Source organism: Mesoplodon mirus (genome assembly GCF_964341445.2).
Source record: "Mesoplodon mirus genome assembly, chromosome: 15".
NCBI classification, from domain to species: domain Eukaryota; kingdom Metazoa; phylum Chordata; class Mammalia; order Artiodactyla; family Ziphiidae; genus Mesoplodon; species Mesoplodon mirus.
Window position 1 is genome coordinate 12,689,257 of NC_138991.1, and position 25,954 is coordinate 12,715,210.

Genomic DNA, 25,954 nt, shown 5'->3' on the forward strand with positions numbered 1-25,954 from the left:
GAGGCACAGAGAGGGAAAAGGTCCTGCACAAGGTCACATGGGCACAAATTGGGGGCTGGGATTTGAACCCAGTACATTCTCTCACCACGCTCTGCTGCGTTTATCCATTTTAATCTCTATTCAGCACATTTCGTTTTTCCTTGATCGTTACCTGTCTCTACAACTAGATGGGGGACTCCAGGAATACAAAAAGTGTCTGATTTATCTTTATAACCTTCAAGGGTTAGGCTTTGAATCAGACTTGGACTCCAAGTCCTGCTTCCCCCGCCTTCTAGCTGTGTGACTTTGGGTACGTTTCTTAACCTCTCTGAGCCTCAGTAAATGACCAGTTAATGAGAGAGAATGAAATGTTTGCCTTGCCCCGTTGTCGGAGGATACAGAGAGAAAACACATGCGACGTGCTCAGCACATTGTGGGCAAGAGTGCTGGAAATGTGATGGAGCTTAAGGAGCGGCCTGTTTCTGCCCTCATCGGAGACAAAACTCATGGATGCCACGTGAAGAAAAACCAAGGAATAAAATCTGTGTATTTTTGTGGAGGCTTCACGGGAGGAACATGGCGTTTGCCCTCTAGGATCCTCGGATTCTGGGGAGACAAAATTGATTCCTTCATCTATCCCAGTCATTGTTTATTGAACCCTTACTGTGTGCAAGCAGTGAACAGGACAGAGGGAAGCCCTGCCCTCGTGGAGATAACAGGCCAGTAGGGGAATCAGAAAGTAGATAAATACAAATAAGGAAGGGAATTTCAGTGACTTGATGAGTGCTTTAAGGAAATAAGTAGGTTGATGGGAGGAGGTGAGGAAAGGGGGTGTGATTTCAGCCAGGGTGGTCAGGAAGGGCCTCTTGGGGGAGGTGACATTTTAACCAAGATCTGGATGACAAGCAAGAGGCAACCATGAGAAGATGTGGGGGAACAGCATTCCTGGCAGAGGGAACAGCAGGTGCAAAAGCCCCAAGGCTGCAATGAGCCCTGAGTAAAATTGAGGAACAGCGAGGAGGCCAGCGTGGCTGGAGGGAGGGAGTGGCTGGGGGGTGTCGAGATGAGGCCACAGTGGGTAGCAGGGGCCAAATCAGGCAGGTAAGGGGTGAGGGGGTTCAGATTCTATCCCAGGTGCTCTGGGAATCCACTGAAAGAGCTTGCGCGGGAAAGTGACGCAAGCGAGGATGAACTCATTATACAGGCCCGGGATGAGGGCACTGTCAGAGCTTTAAGAACTCAGGGCGCAAGGTGTGATGGTCTGTCTGGCAGGGCAGTCAGGGAAGGCTTCCTGGAAGGAGAAGGCCTTTGGTTATACTCTAGACAGAGTTAGATGTCATTCATTCATTGAAGTCTGCCAGAATGGGAGCACCCAGGTGCAAGAGGCCGCACTGTTTCATCCACCTGTGGGCATAGGTACACGGTATTAGTGCATAATAGCTGATCAATAATGATTCGTCAGGCATTGCTGGAAGCATCTCAGGCAGTGGAGTCACAGGGATGAACATAACACCCCCAGTTCCTGCCCTTGTGGAGCTCAAGGCCGTGGAGGAGACGGGCAAGAGAAATGGGATTCTTGTATTGGGGATGAGTGGACATTGGATCTCAGCTTGGGGGCTTTCCCGGGAAGACTGCCAGGGTGTACCTGTGTGTCCCCTGTGCCTAGCCTTGGACTTGACACTTAAAATTCATGTTTACTGGGTGCACGATACTGGGGGGCAGGAAGGAAGAGGGATGCTGCCGTTAGCTGACAAACGCTAACTCTCAACCAGTCCCCCATTCCCTGAATCTCAGACTCCCCGCCAAAGCAGGCTGACCTGCTCCCTGTGTCCGCAGCGTACCGCACCCTGCTCCCGGTTAGGTCTTTCTGGAAGACTGGATCTCGCTTCTCTCTGCCCCCACCCCCGCCAACTGGCAGATGGCTGGTTCCCTAACCTTACTTCTTACTCAGGGCCTTTGTATGTGCTGACCCTCCTGCCTGTAACACATTTCCTTGCACCCAGCGGTAGCACATGGCTCCCCACTAACACAGTGTGGTTCGCAGATGTGTTTTCCCTGGGCCACACGGTGCTTTCAGAAAATTTTGGATTCAATATCAACATTTAACAGTTGGGAGATTTCACAGGAAATGCTGGGTTTCCAGCTTCTCTTGAAAAGTCGTAAGATGCTTTAGTCTTCCCATGCGGCCACAATTGGCCGCAGTGAGTGGCTGCCGTCTTCAGAAACGCTGGCTGGTTCAGCAGAGTTTCCACCTGGCCCCTTTTACTCATTTATGAGAGTTTAAGGTCCCTGCATTAGAGGTGAAATTTGTCTGGTTTTGTAGGCTGGATCCCAGCTTAGGACTCAACATGATTTGAAAGTTACCGACTAAATCCAGAAGACCCCTGAATGAACCACTTGCCAGATGGACCTGGCTGAGGCCCAGAGAGGGACAGCAGTTTGCCCAAATTTGCCCAGTAAATTGATCCGCAAAAATGCTCAAGACTCAGCTCAGGGCAGAAACCTGGGTCACAGTTGCTGTCCTCTGGGCTGCATTTTTCTGCCCTTGCAGCTGCTGTGGGCAACTTCCTGTTCCCCCACCCTGGCCACAGGGCTGCCAGTCCGTGCCAGAGGTGGCCCCCGATGGGACAGCTGGTGGGCAGCCAGAGGCTGAGTCTCCAGCTTCCGAGAGTGGGCACTCAACATCTGTTCACCTCCCCCAGCTGCCGGCAGCTTTCTTTCTGCCTCTGATTTTTGGGACTTCAAGAATAGACCTGGGGGAAGACAGGACCCAGAACAATCTCTTCCCCACTCGGGGCTCCCGCTCCACAGAATAGATCCGTTTCTTCTACGCCCCCCAGCCCGGCTCTCACTGGGGTTCCCTGAATGCCTCGGCACACACTGCTACCTTCACACAGGGCAGGTCTTTGCTCAGCCAAACACTGCAAAGCTGAAAATAGCCCTGCCCCGCTCTGGCCCTGTAATTGGAGGCAGGACAGCTGGTTTTGATAAGCTCCCCACTCTGGCCCGCTGCCACCTGCTTTCATTGAGTACAGAATGACCACATCCCCAGCTCTCCCCTGGCCCGCTGACTTCCAGTGGGTTGAGCTCTGCGTGGAGCCCAGACTCGACTCCGAGAACCAGGACCTGGGCTCTGGCTGAGCCTCTGCCCTTCTGGGTAGTCACGTTGGATTTGCCTCATTTCCTCTGGGCTTTTGAGCACTTGTTTCTTGCTGAGACCTTCCTGCTTACCGCAGAACATTCCTTCTTGTTTGATGGTTCATTCCTTTATTTGTTCAAAAGATTACTGAGCCTTGCTGTGCTTTGGACCATCTTCCAGGTGCCGGGGGTGTAGAGCTGTGAATCAGACAAAGCTCCCCATCAGCATGGAGGTGACATTCTGGTTCGGGGAGATGGTTGATAAACACATAAATAAATCTGTAAATAGTATAATACAACTCCAGTGATAAGTGCTAAAAAGGAAGTAAAACGGAAAGATGGGGATGGTTTGTGTGGGTGTGGGGTGTCTTGATGAGGTGGTCAGGGAGGGCTTCTCCGAGGAGGTGATATTTGAGCTGAGACCTAAAAATGAAAGAGAAAGACTGTGTGAAGAGCTGGGGAAGGGTGTTTCTAGGCAGTGGGAACAGCAAGTGCAAAGGCCCTGAGGCAGGCAGAGGTCTGGCAGTTTTTTTAAGCAGGGGAAGATGGTGGGTGAGGCTAAAGCAGAATAAGTGAAAGGTATAGGAGATGAGGAGGGGGCACGTCATGTCAGGGCCTTGTCATCATGTGGGCAGAGTTTGGATGTTTTTCTGAGAGTAACCAGGAAGCCCGCCGGAGGGTTTTAAGTGGGAGAATGATATGACTTGATCACCCTTAGCTCTTCTGACTCTCCACAATCATCTTTCTGGGTCCTTATTTCTTCCTGCTTATTGGTTTCTTCATTCCTTCTCTCTGTTCATCCAGCCAGCCAGCCATCATCCATCTCCCCACTCATCTATCCAGTACTCTCTCCACTTATCACCCACCCATCTGTTCCCCTCCCCACCCACCTACCCACTAATTTTCCCAGCCACCTAGTCATTTATCTGTCTGATCATCCAGTCATCTGCTCACTTTTCATTCATTTATCCACTCATGTGTCCATCCTCTCTCTCTGTCTCTCTCATCCATCCTCCCGTCCGTCCGTCCATCCATCCATCCATCCATCCATCCATCCATCCATCCATCCATCCAGTGAGCCTGAGGCGGGGCCTGGGTTCTGCTCATACCCACCTCTCTGCCATTGGTCCTGGGGAAAAGCATCTGGCCTCAGCACGACCCCCAGGCCTGTGGTGTCCTAAGCTCTGCTTTCCTGTGGGCAGTTCTGGCTGTCACTCTTGGGAGTTGGGCGGGGACAGGCCAGTTCAGTGCTGGCCCCTGTGGTCTCAGGACTGGGGAGGTCCTCTCAACCGCATGTTATGTTCCTGGCAGTGAGTTTGTTGCCTGGCTCCTGGAAATTGGCGAAATCAGCAAGACGGAAGAAGGCGTGAACCTGGGCCAAGCCTTGCTGGAGAATGGTATTATCCACCACGGTGAGTGCGGGCTAGGCCTGGGGGGCCGAGCAGTAGGACCAGGTCAGACCTCAACAGTGCTGTGCTTCCACTAACTCAGAGGCCATTTCTACACTTCTGTGTGGCCACCTGTTCCTTTATGATTTGAAGGAAGAGCCTACAGGATCGGCTAATGGATCCAAAGTGGGGAGTGAGAGATAGAAGCACTAGGGGCAACTCAGGGCCGTTGTGTAGAGATGGGTTTATAAATCTTGACGGTGGGGTCTCACACCCCAGCCTGCTTCGTGATCTAGCTCCAGGGAGATGCTGGGCAGGTGGGCCTCAGGGCAGACTGGAGCGGGCATTTCTGGGCCTCTCATGAGACCAGCAGATGCCCCAGCCCCCAGCTGTGGGTCTCAGCAGGGCCCTGGTAGCAGGAGGACCTGGAGTGTGGGCAGGGGCTTTGGTGAAATTGCGCTTGGCATGGAGCCTGGCCGAGTGGAGGGTGAGGATGGTGGGCGTGGGTCAGGAGGGGCCGAGGGGGCGCCCAGCCTCACCAGCCCTGGGTCCCTCCAGTCTCTGACAAGCACCAGTTCAAGAACGAGCAGGTGATGTACCGCTTCCGCTACGACGACGGTACCTACAAGGCCCGGAGTGAACTGGAGGACATCATGTCCAAGGTGGGAACCCCTCCACCCTGACCCCATGACCTTGACCCCACAGTCACCGCAGAGCAGGCCTCTGCCCCAGTGGCCTGTTCTCCACTGCCCTCACCAGTCTCCCCTCTCCCCCAACCCTCTCTCCCAGCAGCCTGGATTTGGAGGCCCCTGAAGGATGTGGCCTGATCCCAGACTCCCGTTTTTTCTCTTTCAGGGTGTGAGGCTTTACTGCCGTCTTCACAGCCTCTACACCCCTGTGATCAAGTAAGTTACTCTCTCCAAGCTTCAGTTTCACCTCTGTCTCTTCTCAGCTCTGTGGCCTTGGGCCAATAACTTAACCTCTCTGAGCCTCAGTCTCCTTCTCCATCAAATGGGGCTAATAACTGTACCTACCCTGTAGGTTTGTCATGAGGGTCAAGTGAGTTAATTTGTGGGAAACACTGCAGTGTGGTGGTGAAGGGTGTTAGTTCTGGATCTCAGCCTGCTAGTCAGCAGCTGTGTGCTCTTGGGCAGTTATTTAACCTGCTGGGGCCTCAACTTTTCCCTCTGTGGAATGGGGATAATAATAGGATACACCTCAGGGCCTTTGCACTTGCTGTTTCCTCTGCTTGGGGTGTTCTTCCCCTACATATCTGCATACCTGCTTCCTTACTTACTTCACATGTCTCCAAGTCAGAGGGGCCCTCCCTGACCGTGTGTCTTAAAACATCACCATGTGGAACATGCTAACCTCCTTACTTCACTTTGGTTTTCTTCTTGAAGCTTGTCAGTAGCTGACATGGTTTTCTTCTTGAAGCTTGTCAGTAGCTGACATACTATATATTTATTTCTTAGTCTGTATACTGTCTGTACCCCAGGGAATTGTACACTCACCAAGGGCAGGGAATTTGCTTACTGCTGTGTCCCCAGACCCTTGACAACACCTAGAGCAGTGCTGGCCAGTAGAACTTGCCACACTGATAGAGATGCTCTGTGCCTGTGCTGTCCAATACAGTAGCCACTAGTCACACGTGGGTTTCACACTCTTGAGACTGAAGAGTGTAATCTTAACTCTGATTTAACATTAATTGGTTGAAAAACCGCCATGTACTGGAGAGTGCAGTCCAGGGCAAAGGAGCCCTCAGTAAATGTTTGTTGAGTGATTGTTGAAAGGTAATTAACTTCTTTTGCCTCTGTTTCTGCATCTGTGAAATGGGCATAAGAATAGCTCACACCCCTTGGCTGGTCATGAAGATTAAATGTGACTGGTGCCTGGCACACAGTGGAGCCTCTATCAGTGCCAGTGATTGGTGGTCATCTTTACCGTGAAGCTTGTGGCTGTGGATGAAGGGACAGGGAGGGTGACCTGGTCCTTACCAGCTGCAGAGGCCTCTGCCCTCTGTCTTGACAGCTCTTGTCACCTCTCAGGAGCGGAGAGGAAGGGTCTTTTCCCAGCATTCGCTGGAGGCCAGGCCCAGGGAGCCCCTTTCACCTCCAGACCTGCCCTGTTGGCTCCTCCCCTGCTGCCTTTGTGCAGGCCCAGAAGGCAGGTGGGGCCGTCCTGGTCCAGCCTTGGCCCTTGCAGGAGAGGCCTCTCTATCAGCCCCCAGAGGAGGAAGTGGCTGGGCTGGCAGCGGGTCCCCAGTTACCGCACACGTGACCTGCTGGGCTCCTCAGTTCCTGAAAGCCTGAGAAGAACTCCACAACCGGCCTTTCTCAGCCCCTACAGGGGCTGGCCTCAGAAACTCACTTTTGTCAGCTTCAAAGGCTGAGAAATTGTTGCAGTTTGGCGGCAAGGTCCGCACAACCCTTTGTACCAAGACTTGGCAGGAATTAGATGCTACAACAGGTCAAAGCAAAGAACCAGGACCGTCACAGCCCCCTGCCTTCTGCTCTGTCCTGATTGCCCACAGCAGCCCACGGAGAAGCATTTCCGTGTCGGTATAGTTTTGTTACCTTTAGACACATGAATGTTAACAGCAAAACAAAAGAAAAAAGGAAAGAATTGGAAGTTTTTCTCATTACTCAGAGTAAATCAGGGTTCTGCAGGCTCAGCGTTTTTGACGTTTTGGTCTGGATAATTGTTTGGGGGCTGTTCTGGGCAGTTTTGAATGTTTAACAGCATCCTGGTGTCTATCTGCTGGTTGCTGGCAGTACCTCTGCACTCCCCCCCAGCCCGGTCATGACAGCCAAAAATGTCACTAGACACAGCCAAGTGTTCCTTGGGGGGCATAGCCATCCCTCCTTGAGAACTCCAGGCTGGGGAAAGCTTCCAGAGCCTTCGAGCCACCTCCTCCTGCCCCTTGACGCTGTTGGTGAGGATGGGGTCCTGGGTTGGGACAGACCTGCCCTCAGTGACACTGTGAGTGAGGTGTGGCATCAGGGCTGGACTCCCTGCCTGGTGCTCTCCCCGGCCCCCCTGCCTCTGACCCGTGGCTGGAGAACCTAGAAATCCTCGGACCCCGAGCTCTTTGAGTAGGGACATTGGGACTGTTTCCCCTCCCTCCTCCCTGATCCGCTCACGGCCTGCTTCCTCTCCACAGGGACCGCGATTACCACCTGAAGACGTACAAGTCGGTGCTGCCCGGGAGCAAGCTGGTGGACTGGCTGCTGGCCCAGGTGAGAGCCCCTCCGAGCAAGTGTGACCCGTCGTCCCCCTCTGCTGGGAAGGGGTCACGGATGGGTCCTGGGGTTTTGGCGCAGTGGGTTTTCCCTTCGTTCACAGTGATGGGAAGGCGGGTGCGGTGGGGGAGAAGTTGAGCGTTCTCCTTGGCCATGGGGAGGCACTGCCTTTGGGGTGCCCACTGTACTCCCCGGTGGAGTGGAGGAGGTGGGCGGGGGAGGGGCAGGCTTTGCACACCTGCTGCTCAGGAGGCATCTTTACCGCAGATCTCTGTTCCTTGTCAGCTCCTGGGTGGTATTTACAATGAGGGGGCACAAGAGAGTGTAGAAAAATCCCACAAGAGGGCTCAGGGGCTCATCCCTTTTTTCCTCCTAACACCTGCTGTGTCTAAGGCACTGTTTTAGGTTCTGGGGGGACAGCAGTGGACAAGACAGACAACGCTCCTGCCCTCGTGGATGTTAAATTCTGGTGAGGGGTAGGAGAGGCGTTTAATAAACAAGGAAAAGTAGTAAAATACTTTGTTAGCTGGTGCTAGGTGCCAGCGGGCAGGAGTCGACCTTTCACGTGGGTGGGTGGGGATGTGGTTGTTCACATGGGGCAGAGAAGGTGGTGTTTTGAGCAGGGACCTCTGAATAGAGACCGGAGGGAGGTGGGGAACGAGCCAGGGGGCCGTCTGGGGCCGGAACTTTCTCTGAGCGGACAGCAGCTCGGAGGCTCTGAGTCGGGTGAGCTTGGAGGGTCTGGGGGTGGGGAGAGGCCAGTGTGGCTGGAATGGCATGAGCGAGAGGGAGGGTGATGGGGAAACTGGTGGGCAGCCAGCCCCAAGGGGCCTTGTGAGCTCTTGGGAGGATTTGGGCCACTGCAGGGCTCTGAGCACAGATGGGGCAGCATCTGACTTCGGTGGGATAAGATCCTCGGGCTGTCGGGGGACGAGGTTGGCAATCGGGAGACCAGCGGGGAGGCGGCTTCAGAACTGCAGGTGGGGAGCGTGGTGGCTGAGAACTGGGTGGCCGCGGGGGAGGGGGAGGAGTGGTCAGGTTTGGGATTTTTTGAAGGTGGACCTAACATAGTCTGCTGTTGAATGGACGGAGTGGGCGGCAGTGGTAAGAGACACAGGAGTCTTGAATGACTGCAAGGCCCTTGGCTGAGCTGGGGAGGCTCAAGAGTGCGCCCTGGAGCACCCCGGCGAGGAGGAGAACCGGCCAGAGCAACGGCCTCTGTTGGTTTCTCTTTATGATCGGTGTTGGGCACGGCAGGGGCCTGCTTGTGGCCGGTGCTGTCAGATTAGCTGTGATCCTGGCCGAAGGCCCCCTGGAGTAGCCTGAGTCATTGTCAGTTGGTCCAGAGGACCCCCCCCCCGCCCCCCTGCCGCCATCCCCCAGCATCCAGTCGCAGTGGAGGCAGGGGGCGGACGGTGGAGTGAAGGTTGCAGCTGACCCTCTGTCCACTTCAGCAGGCCTCGCATGGCTTGGCCTGGTCTGGGGACACAGGGAAGCTAATCGGAGTTGACATAGGATGGCTTCCATGAGATGGACCGAACAGCAGCTGGCATCTGACTCTGGGTCAGGGAAAGGGGGGGACAGTGTGCCTGTGGGTCTCTTTGTGGGGGAGAGGTTGGTGATGAGGATGTGACCTTGAAGACTGCTTACAGCAAGTCTTGATCTCAAGAGTCATCCCCACCTGCACTTTAGCAGGAAAGTCAAGAAGAAAACGTATAATTGTGTAGTTCAGCAGGGTTATTTTGCTTTGAACACATCTTCATTTCTAACTCTAGGTCATTCTGCTCCTTGAAATAAAATGTTGATTGAAACCCCTTAGATCAGCTAGAAATACTTTTGGCTGCACATACTAGGAAACCTGACTTACACAGTCAAGACGTTTTTCTTTCACATAATAAGAAATCTAAATTATACAGTAAAGACATTTTTTGCTCATATAACTAGGCGTCCAGAGTTCATGGTCCTAGAGCTCAACAATGCCATTTATACCCATGCTCTTTCCATCTTTTTGTTCCGCCATCTTGCCAGCTGCCTCATTGTCATAAGACAGCTGCCACAGCTCCAGCTATCACATCTATGTAGACCTATGGCCAAAGGCAGGCAACAGGGGCAGTTGGAAAGAGCTTTCTCACTATGTTTATTAGGAGAGGAAACTTCCCCCAGTCCCCCCGCCTTGCCCAGTGGTCTTCCCCTTAGGTCGCATGGCCAGGTGGGTCCCTCATGTACCCCTAAACCACTCCCTGGGGAAAACAATAAGGATTGCTGAGAGTGCCTTAGAATTCCTCAGAATTCATCCCTTGAGGCTGGGGGAAGGGCTCCCTACCAACTACTCAGATGAATGAGAGTTCTTTTAGCTCAGAGGAAAAGGAGGGTATTAGTCCTTTGATTGACAAGCTATGTACTGTATCACTTCTGATCTTCTGTGTGTATTATCTCATTTAATCTTCATAAAACAGTTGTTATCCCCATTGTACTGATGAGGAAACTGAGGCTCAGGTTATGTAACTTGCCTCAGGACACACAGAAACGAGGTACTCCTATAAGATTGTGTGTGGGGGGGCCTTCATGATGCCTTGGTAGTCAATAATAATAGAAATTGTAATAATAATCCTCTGTATTGACTATAGCTTGTACTGTGGAGTCTGAGTGGGGAATACCACCGAGAGGTGGCAGAGGCCTTGGGAAGTCGGGGGCAAATCTGGGGATAAAAAGTACAAATGAGGAAATGAAAGTCAGAGAGGTTAAGGAATTGCCCACGGTCACGGCTTGGCCAAACAGGGGTTTGAACCCGGGGGATCCAGCTCCAGAGTTTGCTCTCCTCACCTTTCTACTCATGGTTTTTTGGTCTGTGCTGCCTGGGCTCCAGGATGCCCTAGGCTGTGGCCGTCAAAAGGAGAGCGGGGGTCGGTGGGCTGGAGCAGGAGAGAGCAGGGACAGGCCAGGAGCCAGGTGTGGGAGGGCTCATATCTGCTGGCTCCTGTGCCGGCTCCGCCGAAATGTGCCCTGAGCGCCCGCTACACTGACCCCCATGCTCAGGCAGATGGCAGTGCTGACGGTGGCGGGGTTTCTAGCACCCGGGGTGGGGTGGCAAGGCTGGGGTGGGTGAGCAGGCAAAGGGCCAGGCCGGCAGCTCAAGGCAGCAGCAGAGGAAACAAAGGATAAACAAGGACAGGACAGGAGCCCTGGCCGTAACTCTGGGTAACTCTCCTCCCCTCTTGGAGCCTCAGTTTCCCTATTTGTAACTTGGAGGGAAAGTCCGGCTGTAAAAGGATTCCATTCTCATGCTGTAAACTTGGGCAAGTGCCAAGCCTGTCTGTGCCTCAATTTCTTCATCTGTCAAATGGGATTAATAAGAGCGATTGCCTCTGGGTTGACCATCTAGGCAGTTAGGAGGAGCTGACATGGGCACTGAGACCTGAAAAGCCAGGGCAGGGCATTCCAGGGGGAGGAAGGAGTAGGTGCGAAGGCCCTGAGGTGGGGTCACATGTTGTGTGTGGAAGGAGCAGCAAGGAGGCCGTTGTGGATGGAGCCCCCAGTGAGGGGGGCTGGTGGGTGAGTGGGGGATGAAGGGGAAGTGTGCTGCTGAGGTTGATTGCACAGGGCCGTGTGTGCCTGTGCCTTCCTCTGGGAGGGGAGAAAATGGGGGCTGGATGACTTTCGGTTTCCCCACGGCTGGCAGGATGTGGGGTGGGGGCTTGCTTTTCAGGCGGTGGACACATCCAGGGTTAGCGTATTTCACTCTTGACCAGAGAATCCCTGTGCTGTTCTCACTTTGGGAGCCACCACATGGGTCACCCCAGGGCCCTTTGGAGAGAAGAGGCCAGGACGGGCTGGGATGGGCTGGGAGCCCAGGTTGTGAGAGCTTCGGAAAGCTAGGTGGGCTCCAGATGCCTGCCCGGGCCCCCTGGGCTGCAGAGCTGGGCCTGCCCGCCTCCTGGGCCCCTCACAGCTGGGGGCGGCTGCTCCGGATGCGGCCTCTTGCATGGCTGGCTGCTATGCTGGCAGGGCTGTGAGCGTGCTGGCTCTCCAGCCGCTGGCCTGCAGTCCCACAGGACAGATTTGTCATTTCTGAGTCAGCCTGGGGCAGCTAGAGCAGCTGAGGCCAGTGGCTCCCCCAGGCTCTGCTCTGGGACCTTGGCAGGCTGAGGCCTGCAGCTCTGAATTCATTTCTCCTGTAGCTGAGGAATTCCCTCCCTGGCCCTTCCACTGCTGGCAGGGGCCTGGGAGGGGATACACCAACAGTGGAGGCTTCTGGCCTGGCTCTGTCGGGCCAGTGCCTCTTGGAATAACTTCTCACTTGGGCAGTATTTTAAACGAGAGGCCAGCTGAGCGGAGCGATTGACCTGGCTACAGACTAATGCATGAGTTAGTCCCTGCTGACAATGTCTTTATTCAATCAGCAAGTATGTACTGAGCACCTACTGCATGCCAGGCTCTGTTCTAAGCACTTAGGATTCAGCAGGGAACACAATAGATCAAAGGCCTTTTCCTTAAAGAGCTGACGTTCTCACTCACCCTGCTTTTGCCGGCCATGTTATTTTCTGTACTCTAAGCTTTGCACCTCTGGACCTTTGTCCGTGCTGTTTCCTTTGCCTGTCACTTCCCCTACGTACACACACAACTCACATACTTTGCCTGGATATACTGAGATTATTTGGGTTGCAAGAAACAGAAACAGTATCTGGTTAACTTAAGGAAAGTAAAAAAGAGAAGATGACTTATTGAGAAGGCCATGGAGCACCCACAGAGTCAGGGGGAGACCCAGGAGCCAGGTCCTAGGAGGAACTGGCACCAGGAGACTTCCAGCTTCTCGGGAGCAGACGCGGAGGGGCACCGGCTCCAGGGCACACTCTCTGGGAGAATCGGCACCAGCTGTCCCCTGACCTTGGGTTCCTCTGCTCAGGGAGGAGCCAGGTCAGTTAGGAGTTGAACTTGATTTCTAGTATCAGAGAGTCAACTACTGAGGCTGGAACAAATTAGGGGTTTATTTTTCTTTGGTATGAGAGAAGCCCGGAGGTTGGTGGTCCAGAGCTGCTAGAACAATCTCATGATATCTTTGAAGACCACCCCTGCTCTTTCTTTTTGCTCTGCCATCCTTAGTATGTTTCTATTTTTGAGGTCACATTGTGCTCTAGGATGACTGCAGGAGCTCCAGCCATCACACCTTTGTTCCAGGCAGGAGGAAGAGAAAGGAAGGACCGGGGACAAAGAGTGTTTTGCCAGAGCTCCCTATCAGTGGTTTCTGCTTATATCTCATTGGCCACCTCTAGCTGTAAAGGAGGCTGGGATCTGTGGTTGTCTAGGTAGATGAATTGCTGTCTGTAAGAGTGAGGGTTTCAGTACTAGGGCGGGATGGGGCCGGGGAGGGTTGTCGCTGGGCAACCAGCAGTGTCTGCCACATAAAATCGCCATTTCTCGTTTGTGGTGTTTATGGCATGGTACAGCATGCATTTCTCACATGTAAATAATTAACATGCAATTAAATACTTTTCTTGTTTGGGGTTTATTAATAACAATCACAGACATGGTTGGGGGATACCACAGTAAACAAGACAGACACACATCCCTGCCCTCGTGGAGTCTCCGTTCCCGGTGGTGGTGGGCTTTTCCCCAGCCTGGCTCAGCCCCTTGGCTCAGCGGGTCCACCTAACACCCTCTGCTTCTTGTTCTGTTCCAGGGCGATTGCCAGACACGCGAGGAGGCGGTGGCGCTTGGCGTGGGCCTGTGTAACAACGGCTTCATGCACCACGGTAATCCACCCCTTCCCCTTCAGCCCAGCCTCCCTGGGGTGGGGTGGGGGTCCTGTCCTGGAACAGAAGAGCTGGCAGGGACCCTGGTCCCCGGTGCATTTTACGGCGGGGGGAAACTGAGGCCCAGAGGGAGCAAGTGGTGGGCTGGCGGCTGCCCAGCATGCCCGTGGGTGAGCCCGGGCTGGATGCCGAGTGGGCCTGTGCTGCAGCTCGTGGATTGAACCCTTCCCCACCCCACCCGCCCCGTTCTGCACTGATGGGGACATCACTTCAGGTGGCCAGTGGGGACCTAGGTGGCTGGTAAAGATTGGCTGCAAAACACAGACCGGATGTGAGGTCAAATCCATGGGCTTCCTAAGCCCTTCCTCCCTCATGGGATGTGGCCTCCCAGGGTGGGCAGTGAGGGTGGACAACGCGGACCTGGCCCACGGGCTTCCGGGGAGGAGAGGAGAGGAGAGGAGAGGGGTCCGTGGGGACAGAGGACAGGCGGGTTGTGAGCATGAGAGAAGGGAGGCCAGGCGGGGCCTCGCCCCTCAGACGCCTCACCCCTCCCCGCACAGGAAGAAGCACCTAAGAGGGGAGAGAGGCAGACGGTCCGAGATGGTCCTGGGGCAGGAAGCTGGGGAGAGGGAGGAGAAAATGCTTCCACTGACGCCATTGTCAGTTAACACAGAAGTGATACTCTGCGTGCCCGGCCTCCTCCTAAGAACTCTCCATGTAGCAATGAGTTTGGTCCTTGGGACGATCGATCCTTTGATGTTGGTATGAATGTCTGTAAACGAGGAATGGAAGCTCAGGCAGCTGGGACACTTGCTCAAGGTCACCTGACAAGGAGGGGCTGGGATGTAAACCCAGGCAGTCTGGCGTTGCAGGCCACATGTCAACCACTGAGCTCTGTGGCCTGTCCTTGTGGCCCCACCCTGGGGGAGCCCTGAGGCTCCCACCCTTTTGGGACGAGTGGACTTTGAACCTCCACTGGGGAGCCTTTCTCCTGTTTCCAGAACACTCCCCAGGGCCTTGTCACTTGCAGTTTCTCTCGCCCGGGTGTCCCTCCCTCCCTGCCTCACCCCCTCACTTATTCAGTGTTTCTGCTCAATTCATGCCTCCCCAGCGAGGTCACCTGGCCACCTGCTAGGATGGCTCCTCTCTTTCCTCACCCCCTGGGCCAGCTCAGATTCACTTTTCTTCCTGGAGCTGCTCTGTCGCTGTGAGGCTGATTCCATACCTCCCCTCCGTCTTTGCTCATCCTGCTGTCTTTCAGAGGGTGCCTTCTGCGTGCAGGCACCGTGCTAGGCTCTGGGGACCGGGGTGAGCAAGATGGATGCAGGTCTTGCCCTCGTGTCCCTGTATGCGCGTGTGTGCGTGTGTGAATCACATGACAGTAAATAAGTACATTTTCTGGACTATTATGAGCATGTGAGGAGGACTTTGGCTCTTACTCCAGTGAGGTGGGCGTCCCGGGAGGGTTTGGAGCAGGGGAAGGACGTGCCTGGCTGGGCTTCTTACAGGTGCCCTCTGGCTGCCTGCGGACAGTGTCTGCGAGAGTGAGGGCGGAAGCAGGGAGGCCGGGGAGAAGGCGGCTGTCATCGTCCAGAGGAGGGACCACGCTGCCTGGATGCATGTGGTGGCAGCAGAGGCCTGAGACTCGGGAAGGGCTTCTGGTCATTCCTCCTCCCAGCACCTGCTCTGTGCTCCAGCTCAGGGGTTGGCAAACTCTGTCTGCAGAGGGTCAGACAGTAAATATCTTAGTCCTCGTGGGCCACACGGTCTCTGTCACAGCCCAGCTCTGCCCGCTGTAGCCTAAAAGCAGCTGCAGGGGGATGTGTAAACAAGTGGGTGTGGCTCTGAGCCAGTAAGACTTCATTTAGAAAAACAAGTTTTCTCCCCCTGGTCTAGCTGCTGGATTTACTCTCCCTTCAGCAGGGAGAGAGAGGCGCCCCTGGGGTGACAGGTCATCGGATTTGCCCCCTGCCTTGTAGCCGGCAGGCCTGGTTTTGGGCCTGACTCGGCGGACTGCCGGCAAAGCCCTGCTCCTCCCCGGCCTCAGTTTCCCCATCTTTCCCCTTCCCATCTGAGCTCAACGTGGCCACGGCTCTGTGGGGTTGGGACTCACTCTGGGTCAGGGCGGGAGCCCGGCAGCCTCGGTCATTCCCGAAAGCCGCTCTGTTCCCTGCGGGGGGCCCTCGCAGCTCCATCCCCCGCCTCCCGTCAGCTGGGCAGAGCCTCTCATTTGTGGGTAAGAGTAATTAGGGGTCCACCCCAGCTACTATTTTGGGAAGGCGGCCGGCTGAGGACGTCGTGGAGGGGGTGATCCCGGGCAACAGCAACACCCTCAGGGTCGCTCAGGGAGAGAAATTGCAGGGCGCGGTCCTCGCTCCCTTGTTCCTGCCACGAACTCAAAAATAGGCTGAAAGAGGAAAGGGCCAGATGCTAGGGTTGTGGCCGCTGCAGAATGCAGGTTAGGGTGCAGGGTGGAGCGTGGGGCGGGGCCTGTGTGGCGCCTCCCGTGGTGTCGGACCCGAGCTCCCGGGGCTCTGAGGTGTCCCCGGGGAGGGACGCAGAGGCCAGCGGTCCAGTGCCTTAGGCACATACAGGGAAACTGAGGCTCACCATTTAATCCTCGCAGCCATCCCGGGAAGTTGGTGCCGTTATTATCCCCACAGATGAGGAACCTGAGGCTCAGAGAGGCTAAACGGCCGTGAAGTTGGGAGGGGCCGGGCAGGGATTTGAACGTGGATCTGTGCCCGTCTCATGAAGCCTGGCCAGTGGCCTCGACTGGAAGTTGGGAGTGGTTGGCTCTCACCTGGCTGAGCTCCCGGACTCCGGGATTCCAGATGTTTCCCCACATATTTCAGCCGAGACACGAGACACAACACGGTGCTTCCTCTTCCCACTCCCTGAGTCTTTTAGCCTCGTGTTTACAGTGGAGGGGAAGCCAGCCGGCCTCCTGGGGCCTGGCTCCCAGCTCTGGGGAAAGCAGCAATTTGTGTGTCTGTTGTCTCCAAGGAGGTAATAGAGGTGGCCTGAGCACGATGCTCACAAACAGCTAGCTGTCCCGGGAAAGGAAGGAGACAGGAAGGAAGGGCTCCTGATGCTTTTCATGTCACTAGAGGTCTTCTGGGATGGCGGGGACATCGCGAAGCTAAGGCAGCTCCTTGTCCTTCTTTCAGGGGCCTGCTGACTTCAGATGACTGCCTCGATTTCTCCCTTTTATTTAATTTGTCCTCGCCCCATCTATCAGGCCAGGCTGGGCAGTATGGTGAAGAGGAGGAGCCTGGGCTCTGTGACCTTGGGCAGTTTATTTAGCTCCTCTGGGCTTCAGTCTTCCTATCTTTAAAAGGGGTGCAGCAGGTCCTTCTTTGTCTGCGGAGTAAGTGAACTTAAGCCTGTATCCCCGGCGTGCCCTGCACGAGAAGGTATTTAGTTAAATTGTAATCCACAGGGACCACATCACATGCTGATTGTTACTGGTTCTTTTTATTCATTTTCCTGCCTTGTCTTAGAACAGAGGTCAGAAGACTTTTTCTGTAAAGGCCCAGATAGTAAATATTTTAGATTTTGTGGACCATACAGTCTCTTGCAATTATTTAATTCTGTCATTGTGGCCCCAAAGCATCCCCAGACAAAATGTAAATAAATGGGTGTGGCTGTGTCCCAATAAAACTATTTATAAAAAGCAGGAGTGGGCCACATTTGGCTCACAGGGACTGAGTGTGTTAGTCCCTGGTCTAAAGGGTTTCACTGTGGTCTCTTTCTGCTTATCAGTGAGGGTGAGTTCCTTTTCATACAATTGCTGCCCGCTTAGATTTTCCCATATGTTAATTGCCCATTCATATCCTTTGCCCTTTTATCTATGAGTTTCCCAGCTTTCTCTGGTTGATTTATTGGAGTTTCCTATATATTCTAGGTATTTATTCTTTGTTGGTTTTAGACAGTACAATTAGTTTTGAATCTGCAGCCTACCTATGGCCTTCCTACTGAATGGAAGTCCTTAATTTTATCATAGTGCTTTTTGGGGGGTCTTGTATATGAACTCCTTTTCTGCTCTAGGACAGAGATATTCTCCTGAATTTTGTTTGGTGAGCTTTAGCTTTTCTGTTCCTATTTAGGTCTTTAATCCAAGAGGAGTTTATTGTTATATATGGTATGAGGTAGGGATCTGGTTTTATTTTTTTTTCCCATGAGTCAGTTTTCCCTGTACCATCTGTGGAATACTCCACGTGATCGTTCAGCATCCATCACATGCTGAGTTCCCGTAAACACAGTGTCCTCTTATGTGATTGCTGTTCTCTTCTGCTGGCTTTTAATCTGCTTCTGCTGTGGTTCCACACAGGTTTTGTTACCATGGCTTTGTAATATGCCTTTATAGCAGGTGGGGCGAGTTCAGATTTTTCAAGGGAAGTCAGAAAGCCAGGCTTTTATGTTGAATATCCTAATATGTTAGTATTGGCACAGGATTTTACTTAATAGAGCACTGTGCTGGCCAAACCAAACTTGTCCAGGGGCTGGTTCCGGCCCGTGGCTGCCAGTTGGCAGATGCTCCTGAAAGCTTCCCGTGTGAGCCTGACCTTGTGCTTGCATGTCTGTGGGTTCCCAGTGCTGGAGAAGAGCGAGTTCAAGGATGAGTCCCAGTACTTCCGTTTCCACGCAGACGAGGAGATGGAGGGAACCAGCAGCAAGAACAAACAGCTTCGCAGCGACTTCAAACTGGTGGAGAACATTCTGGCCAAGCGCCTGCTGGTAGGAGCAGAGATGTGCTGCTGCATCTTCCTTCCCAGACCCGTCTGCAGCCCCGGGAACTGGGCAACCTTCAGATTATGGCTGGAGAAGTTGAGGTCAACTTGGAATACCCAAGAGTATGGGGGATTCTAGGTGGTGGCTGGCAACACTGCCCAGAGGCCAGGTTGCTTTACTGGACAGACTACCCTCTTGACAGATGAGATTGGGCTTGCTGGGCTCCTTTTCTTTTCCTTCCCATCTCCCCTTGTCTGCCCCACACCCCAGCCTAGCCTTGTGCAGGGAGGAGGGCCTCCTGGGTCCTGCAGGACTCCTCCTTCACACGAAAACCTTGTATCTTCTGGGCTGTCACCCTGTCCTTGTTCAGTTGCCGTAAATAGCCTTGCAGTTAAGGTAGAACATTTACCAGCCTGTTCAAATATTTTACTAGCCCAGCCCACCAAATCCTGCTTCTCTCCCACTGGTGAGCAGCGGCCTCCATCTTAAGACCTGGCCCACAGCAGGCAACCAGGAGAGAGGCTTGGAGAGGTTAGGTCTCCTGTCATTGCCAGAGTTGAGGCCGAAGTTCACCTGATGAGAAGGCAGCTCCATTAACTTCTTTCCTGTAGTACTTATGGGGGCTGCTGTTCCAATTCCCATTTATTGCACAACAAAGCCCTCCAGTGCTCCCCATCACACTTAGGATAAATCCAGTCTCTCACCATGGCCTTCAAGACTCATCATGCCTCTCCAGCTTCTCATTATGCCTCTCCAGCTTCATCTCCTGTGCTCTCCCCTTCCTCATCCCACCCACCCCAGCCACTCCAGCCACCCTGATCTTCTTTCTCATCCTCCAGTACCTTGGAGCCTGACTCAGGGCCTTTGCACATGCTGTGCCCTCCGCCTGAAGCACTTTTCTCCACCCTTTATAAACTTCTGTTCCTCACTTCATTCAGGTCTCAGCTGAGATACCCCCTTCTCTGGCCCCACTGCCACACCACTTCCTGTCCCTTTAAGTCATTTGTTTTAATTCAAACTACATACACTCCCTGCACCACATTCTATAGTTCTTTATTTGTTTGTAGTCTGTCTCCCCCAGTAGATAATCAGCTGCACGAGGGCAGGAACCGTCTGTCTTGTTCAGTGCTGTTTCTGGAACAGTAAAGTACCTGGCCCATATAATAGGCAGCAGCTCAGCACATATTTATTGAACGAATAAACGCATTTCCCTGTATCCTCACCACCACTGACGCCCCCGAACCCACCAATCTGCCTATCATCCTGTGATGGGGAGGGACGGCTCCTCCCTAAACTCCCTTCCTGTCCCCAAGTTCTTGGTGGCTGGATACCTTTGGATCTATTTTATTCATTAAGTCAGTAAGTTGTTATTGAGCACCTACTGTATGCCAGCAGATGGGGGGACAGTGGTACATAAATAAGGAGGCTCTGTCCTCAGGTTGGGGAGAGGAAGGTGAGACAGGCAATGAAAAGTAAACAAATACGTGTGGTCAGCAGCAGGCTGAAGCACGAGCCCAGTGGCGGGTCTTCACGTGACAGGTACATATTGAGCATCTTCTGCGTCCTGGGTGCTGCTAGCATTTAAATCCATCCTGCCGCACCCCACCCCCCAGTCTGTACCCTGAGTAGATCTGGGGCATGAAGAGCTGGTAGGATCACGGTTCTCACCATGGGGGCCAAGGTGGGGCTGGCTCCAGGCCCCCCTCCCTGCCTCACCATCTCTCCTGCCTCGGACCCTCAGATCCTGCCCCAGGAGGACGACTATGGCTTCGACATCGAGGAGAAGAACAAGGCCGTGGTGGTGAAGTCGGTCCAGAGGGGCTCGCTGGCGGAGGTGAGGCCGCTCAGAGGGGCCATCCTGGCTCGGGCTGGGTGCGGATGGGAAAGTGGGGCATCTCTCCTCGTTTCTTGAGGCAGGCTAGCTCAGAAAGCCCTGGGATGTCAGTGGTCCCTCCTTGTTCATTGCCCTGGTGGGGAAACTGAGGGTGGGGTGGTCTTGTCTGCAGAATCCATGGCTTGGGGCTGCCCTCCCAGCATGTGCCACCAGGTCCCCCTGCTGGCCGTACGGGGTGGTGCATGAAAACGACCCGAGGGTCTGAATCAGCTCCGATTATGGAAAAAATATCCGGGGTTGCTGTGACATGGATACAAGGTCTGGAGGAGGACAGCCAAGGATTCAGCCCCGGGTCCTCTCAGTTGTTCCCAGGGGGTGTGCAGGTGGGTGGGAGAGAGGCACCTGCCGCTTCGTCCAGGTGCTCTGGTTGCTTCCTCGTAGCGATTAGCAATGTGTACGGCTGCAAGTAGCCACATGCTGGCCTCACAGTGGCAGGACCCGTGGGACTTCATTTTTCTAATAACATAAGCAGTGAGAAGGAGGTGGTTGTGCCTTGGTTCGGGGTCGATGTCTCTTTGACCTTCCTGGCCAAGCCCTCGTGGTCACAAGGTGGCCGCCCCAGGTCCATGCCTCGTGTCCTCTCACAGCTGGGTGGGAAGCACGGGCGGACTGACAGCTCCTCCTCAGGGGAAAAATGTCTTTCCCGTTAGCGCCCCTTGTAGGCCTCCCTCCATAGCTCGTTGGCCAGAACGGGTCTCCCCAGCGCCCTAGCTGCTTACCACAGAGGGGAGCGGGGTTGCCCCGGGGGCCTCCCGCTGGTTGTACTTGGTGCCTGGTGCTGGCTCTGCGCTGCCTGAATGCATTCAAGACCAATGAGAAACTAACAGAGTTAGAATATGTCAAAGGAAAACAAAAGGTACACTATAGGAAGGTTTTTGCAGTTGTTAGAATAAAGTAATAAAGGATTTGTAAAAAAAAAAAAAAAGGCTCCTTAGTGAGGAGGAGAAGGGAGGGGAGGGGCCAGTTACCTGGTGTGCTTGTCTCCCGCTCCACCCCTGCCCAGATGGCCGGCCTGCAGGTGGGGAGGAAGATCTACTCCGTCAACGAGGACCTGGTGTTCCTGCGGCCCTTCGCAGAGGTGGAGTCCATCCTCAGCCAGTCCTTCTGTTCCCGCCGCCCGCTGCGTCTCCTGGTAGCCACCAAGGCCAAAGAGTGAGTGTCCCCCTGGGTGGGGTGTCTGGTGACCTTCTTCTCAAGCTTAGGAGTTGCCCGAGTCCTAGAGGTGTTGGTGGGGGCCCCAAGCCGTCCCGATTCCCCGTGGTTCGGGTTCCTTTTGCAGGCACGTGACACAGTGCTGCTGCCTTTGTTCAGTTGACAGATGTTTGAGCGCCTGCTGTGTGCCCACTGGTGTTTCAGGCTCTGAGGATGCAGCCCCGTCTGGCTAGATTCACTTCTACCCTCATAGATCTCAGCTGTTTGGAGGGTAGAGCAGGAGACAGACAAAAAACAAAGCAGAAAAGTAAGAGACATACATACTGAGCCAGGTAGTTCAGGTAGTCGTGAGTGTGGACCAATAGATAAAGCTGGGACAGGAGATGGGCTGTGGGGAGGGGTGGTGGTCAGGGAGATGCCACTGAGAACTGAGGTGAAGACCTGAAGGAGGTAAGGGAGCGAGTCAAGGGGACTTCTGGAGGAGGAGGGTTCCAGGCAGAGGAAACAGCGAGTGCAAAGGTCCTGGGTTGGAACTGTGGCTGGTGTGTTTGAAGAACAATGCAGAAGCTGATGGGGCTGGAAGAGAGTGAATGAGAAAGAGGGGTGGGCAGTGAGGTCAGCCAGGCCCCATAGGGCCTGTGCCCACGGTAAGGAGCGTGGAGCTACTGGAAGGTTCTGAGCAGAGGGGCGGCATGATCTGATGTAGGTTCTGCCCGAATCTCTCTGGCTGCAGGTGGAGACTAGATTGTCAGGGGCAGAGGTGGAAGCAGGGGGAGTGGTAAGGAGGCTGGTGGCCCAGCCCCGCGTGGCAATGGTGAGGTGGTGAGAAGTGGTCGGGTACCAGACACAGGTACAGGGAGAAGCATTTTCTATTTTATAACCTGTGGATTTGGTTTTCACTTCTCCCTTCTATTTAAGGCAGATGCTCCTGGTTTTCTATTGATGAGAGTGATGGAAAGTTTTAAATAGGATTATTTCAGTAAAAAGACATGTCGATTTAGAGAAAATGATTGATAGTTTGGTTGGTATGTAGAAGTGGCAGAAATCACCAAGATGGAACGTTCCTGCTTCAAGTTCCAGAAATACCTGGGGTTTGAGAACAGGCTCTCAAGACGGCTTTATCTGGCGGGCGGGGACGATCCAAGGCCCAATGTAGGGGGCACGCCCTTGGTAGGGAAGCCCCTGGATTAATGATACCTGCTGTATGACCCTGGAAAGGTGTTGCCCACTCTGCCCTGGTGACCCATCGCAGAATGGCCAACACCTGGGTTTTCAAATCATGCTCTCTGGGGGACACATGGGCATTTTTCTAGAGTCAGCACCAAGATGTGCTGGGTCGCTTGTCAGTCTCCCAAATCTGTGATTATTGAATAAAATGTTCACTGGCCAAGGTGCTGGTCTGGCTGGCACGAGGCCTCCTCTCACCAAGAGAATGATGGAGAAAGGGGTAGGGGGGTGAGTGGGAATTTCTGTGCATGGACTGAATCTCCAAGGGTGGGCCAGCTAGTTCTGATCAATCAAAGATCCTGCTGCCGTGGGCTTTGGTTAGACGAGGTTTCTCTATACATTTGGACAGCGCGGTGCTGCTGCTATGTGGGGTTTGATTTCCCAAAAGCCTGGGGGGCAGGGGCTCCCAGGGTGACCCCCTGGGCTGTCGGGAGTGGTACTGCTTTACCTTATGGCTGCTTTTGCTTGGTGCAGGATCATCAAAGTCCCTGATCGTCCAGAGGCTCTGTGCTTCCAGATCCGTGGAGCTGCCCCGCCGTATGTCTATGCTGTGGGGAGAGGTGAGCGGGAGCCTAAGAGGTGGAGAGGGGAGCTTTGGGAGATGGGTCTGTGTGTGTGTGGAAGGAGTTCAGAGGCCCCCAAACCATTACCTCCAGGCCTGTGCTTCTTAGTGCACCTTCTTTGCTTGAAGCCAAGGCTTGCAAACGCTTATGGAGGGGGGTCAGGCAGTTACAAATGGACAACTAAAATGAAGGCACTAGGGGGTGGTGAGGACTGTGGCAAAGTGAGAAAAATACATGTTCACTCGAAAAGGGGCAGTTTTTCTTCAGCTGAAGCTCATTATTGCCAGGCAGGAATGTGGACCTCCTCCTGCCAGATTTGATTTTTTTAAAGAAACCAGAAATAGGAATTTGGCCACACTTCTGTGGCCAGATAGATCCAGGCCATAGGCCAGCAGTTTGAGACCTCTGATTTCTTATTGCCTTCTCCTTGTGTGCTGTTTAAGAGGTTACTCTGTCCAGGAGATGAAACCAAATTGACCTGAGATACGGGATTCCCAGCCCTCTTTGCATCTGAGGGCCCCGTTTTTAAAGTTTAAACATTCATTGCCCACTCTTGTGGTCATAGTTGTACTTCTAATATGTATTGATCGAAAATGCACGTCACGATAGAAAGCTCCTGAGAATTTGTTAATATCTTAAAGTAGGTTTTAATGTTATTTATCCCTAAAGCAGTGGTTCTCAGCTGGGGGCAGTTTCACTCTCCAGAGACATCTGACAATGTCTGGAGACATCTTTGATGGTTATAACTTGGGGTGCGGGTGCTACTGGCATCTCATGGGTAGAGACCAGGGATGCTGCTGAACATCCTACAGTGCCCAGGACAGTCCCCACAGCAGAGAATTATGCAGCCTAGAATGTCAGTAGTGTTGAGGTGAGAAACCCTGCCTTAGAGCAGAATAGGTGTTTATAGGCAAAAATAGTAAGACAGCTGATATTTCTTGAGTCCTTACTAAGAGCCAGGCACGGGGCTAAATGTTTAACATGTTTCAACTCACTGAATCTCTCAAGAGCCCTATGAGTAGATATTATTAGTGTCTTCATTTTACAGATGAGGCAGCCAAGGCACAGAGAGGTTATGGAACTTGCCTGAGGTCACACAGTTGGTCAATGACAGAGCCAGAATTTGAACCCGGGCTCCTGGGGTCCAGGCCTGTACTTGTCCCCATCACACCATGCAGGCCTGATTTTTTTCCTGTGTACAAAGCTTGACATTCACTTGCATTTCTAGACCCTTCATATTAACCACACAAAACCCTGGGGTCCAAGCCCTGCAGTTTGGGAGTTCTGGTATAGCTGAGAAAACATGCCCTTAGAGTCTGGTAGCCCTGGGTTCGAAACCTGCCTTATCCTAGGCACGTGACCTTGAGAGAGTTACTTTGCCTCTCTGAGCCTCTGTCTCCCTTTCTGCAAAATGGGGCTGATCCTGGCCCCAGTATCGTGGGTTGTAGTGGGACTTTAAAGGAGATGAAGCTCTAGAGTGAAGCGTTTCTGGATTCAAGTCCATCCTCCCTTGCTGCATGACCTTGGACTAGCTGCTACTTCTCTGAACCTCAGTCTCTTCTTCTGCAAAATGGGAACGCCAGTCCCTGTCCTGCCCACTGGCATGGGGTGGAGAGTGGCTGCAGGGTGCGGGGGATGGAGGTGGCGTTTGGGGAGTTGGGGTGGTGGGTGGGACGGGGGACAGGTTCATCTGGTTACTTGCTCTTGCCTGGCACTGCCCCGGGCTCTCTTCACCTGGCATCCAGCCTTGAGCCCTCTTGTCCCCCTTAGGCTCTGAGGCTGTGGCCGCAGGCCTCTGTGCTGGCCAGTGCATCCTGAAGGTCAATGGCAACAACGTGATGAACGATGGAGCCCCAGAGGTCCTGGAGCACTTCCAGGCTTTCCGGAGCCACCGAGAAGAGGCCCTGGTGAGCCACCTGGCAGCTAAGGGGATCAGGGAAGCCCTGCTCATTGGGGTAGGGGCTGAGGACCACGTTCCCTTCTCTGGGGAAAAGCCTGAAGGCACCACAGTGTTTTGGGTGGGGTGGGGCTGCCTACCTGGCAGGGCTGAGCTGGGCTTGGGCTCTAGGACCTCTCTGCTTCCTAAACCTCATGGCCTCAGTTTTCACAACTGTGAAATGGGTGTGGTAAGACCCTCTTTTCTTACCACATGGGCACGTTGGGCAAATAGTCACGTCAGCGGTAAAAAATTGATGTTATACTTGGGTTGGGGACCAGAGTTTTGTGGAGGGTGATCCTAATTCATTGGTTCATTTAATAAGTGTTTATTGAGCACCTGCTGTGTGCTTGGCATGTTTCGAGGCCCTGGGGCCACGGGAGAGACAAGGTTTCTGCTCCCATGGAGCTGATGTACATTTCCTAAGGCTCCTCCTTCCTGGCTTCTGTGTGGAGCATAGACTATAGACAGTGAGGGCTGAGTGTGACTTCAGGTCCCTCAGGAGGTTCCAGAGTGAAGTCTGGGAGGGCTCTCTGAAGGTGGTGTTGCCGACAGGCTAAAAGCCTGAGCTTGGAATTAGGCAACAGTGTGCACCTTGGCCCCTTCCCTTCCTCCCTGGGCTCCTGGCGGCGTGGCCGCCCCTCTTACTCTGCTCCCTGCACAGGGCCTGTACCAGTGGGTCTACCACACCCACGAGGATGCCCAGGAGGCCCGGGAGGCCCCCAGCGAGGACCCTAGTGGCGAGGGGGCCCGAGAGGAAGACCAGTCCAACTCAGGTAACAGGACAGGTGGGCCGTGTGACGGAGGTGCCAGCAGGGACTGGGTCCTCCTCTGTGTGCACAGTCCTCCCGATCCCGTCCAGTCCATCTCGACGCCATGGGTTCTGTGTTAGTCTCTGACTGCTGCTGTAACAAAGTACCGCAAACCTGGTGGTTTAAAACAACACACATT

General features: G+C 53.9%; 1 protein-coding gene across 2 annotated transcripts in view; it reads left to right on the top strand.

Annotated features, from left to right (window-relative positions):
- PREX1 (phosphatidylinositol-3,4,5-trisphosphate dependent Rac exchange factor 1) overlaps positions 1-25,954 on the top strand; it is a 195,003-nt gene that overhangs the window by 140,100 nt on the left and 28,949 nt on the right. For both annotated transcript variants that reach the window (XM_082644314.1, XM_082644315.1), the window contains 11 exons: positions 4,429-4,529; positions 5,064-5,167; positions 5,361-5,410; positions 7,669-7,744; positions 13,425-13,497; positions 18,095-18,237; positions 19,973-20,065; positions 21,129-21,277; positions 22,979-23,064; positions 24,838-24,974; positions 25,668-25,779. In XM_082644314.1, coding sequence (XP_082500440.1) covers positions 4,429-4,529; positions 5,064-5,167; positions 5,361-5,410; positions 7,669-7,744; positions 13,425-13,497; positions 18,095-18,237; positions 19,973-20,065; positions 21,129-21,277; positions 22,979-23,064; positions 24,838-24,974; positions 25,668-25,779 — 1,124 coding nt within the window. The remainder of the gene's footprint in view (positions 1-4,428; positions 4,530-5,063; positions 5,168-5,360; positions 5,411-7,668; positions 7,745-13,424; positions 13,498-18,094; positions 18,238-19,972; positions 20,066-21,128; positions 21,278-22,978; positions 23,065-24,837; positions 24,975-25,667; positions 25,780-25,954) is intronic.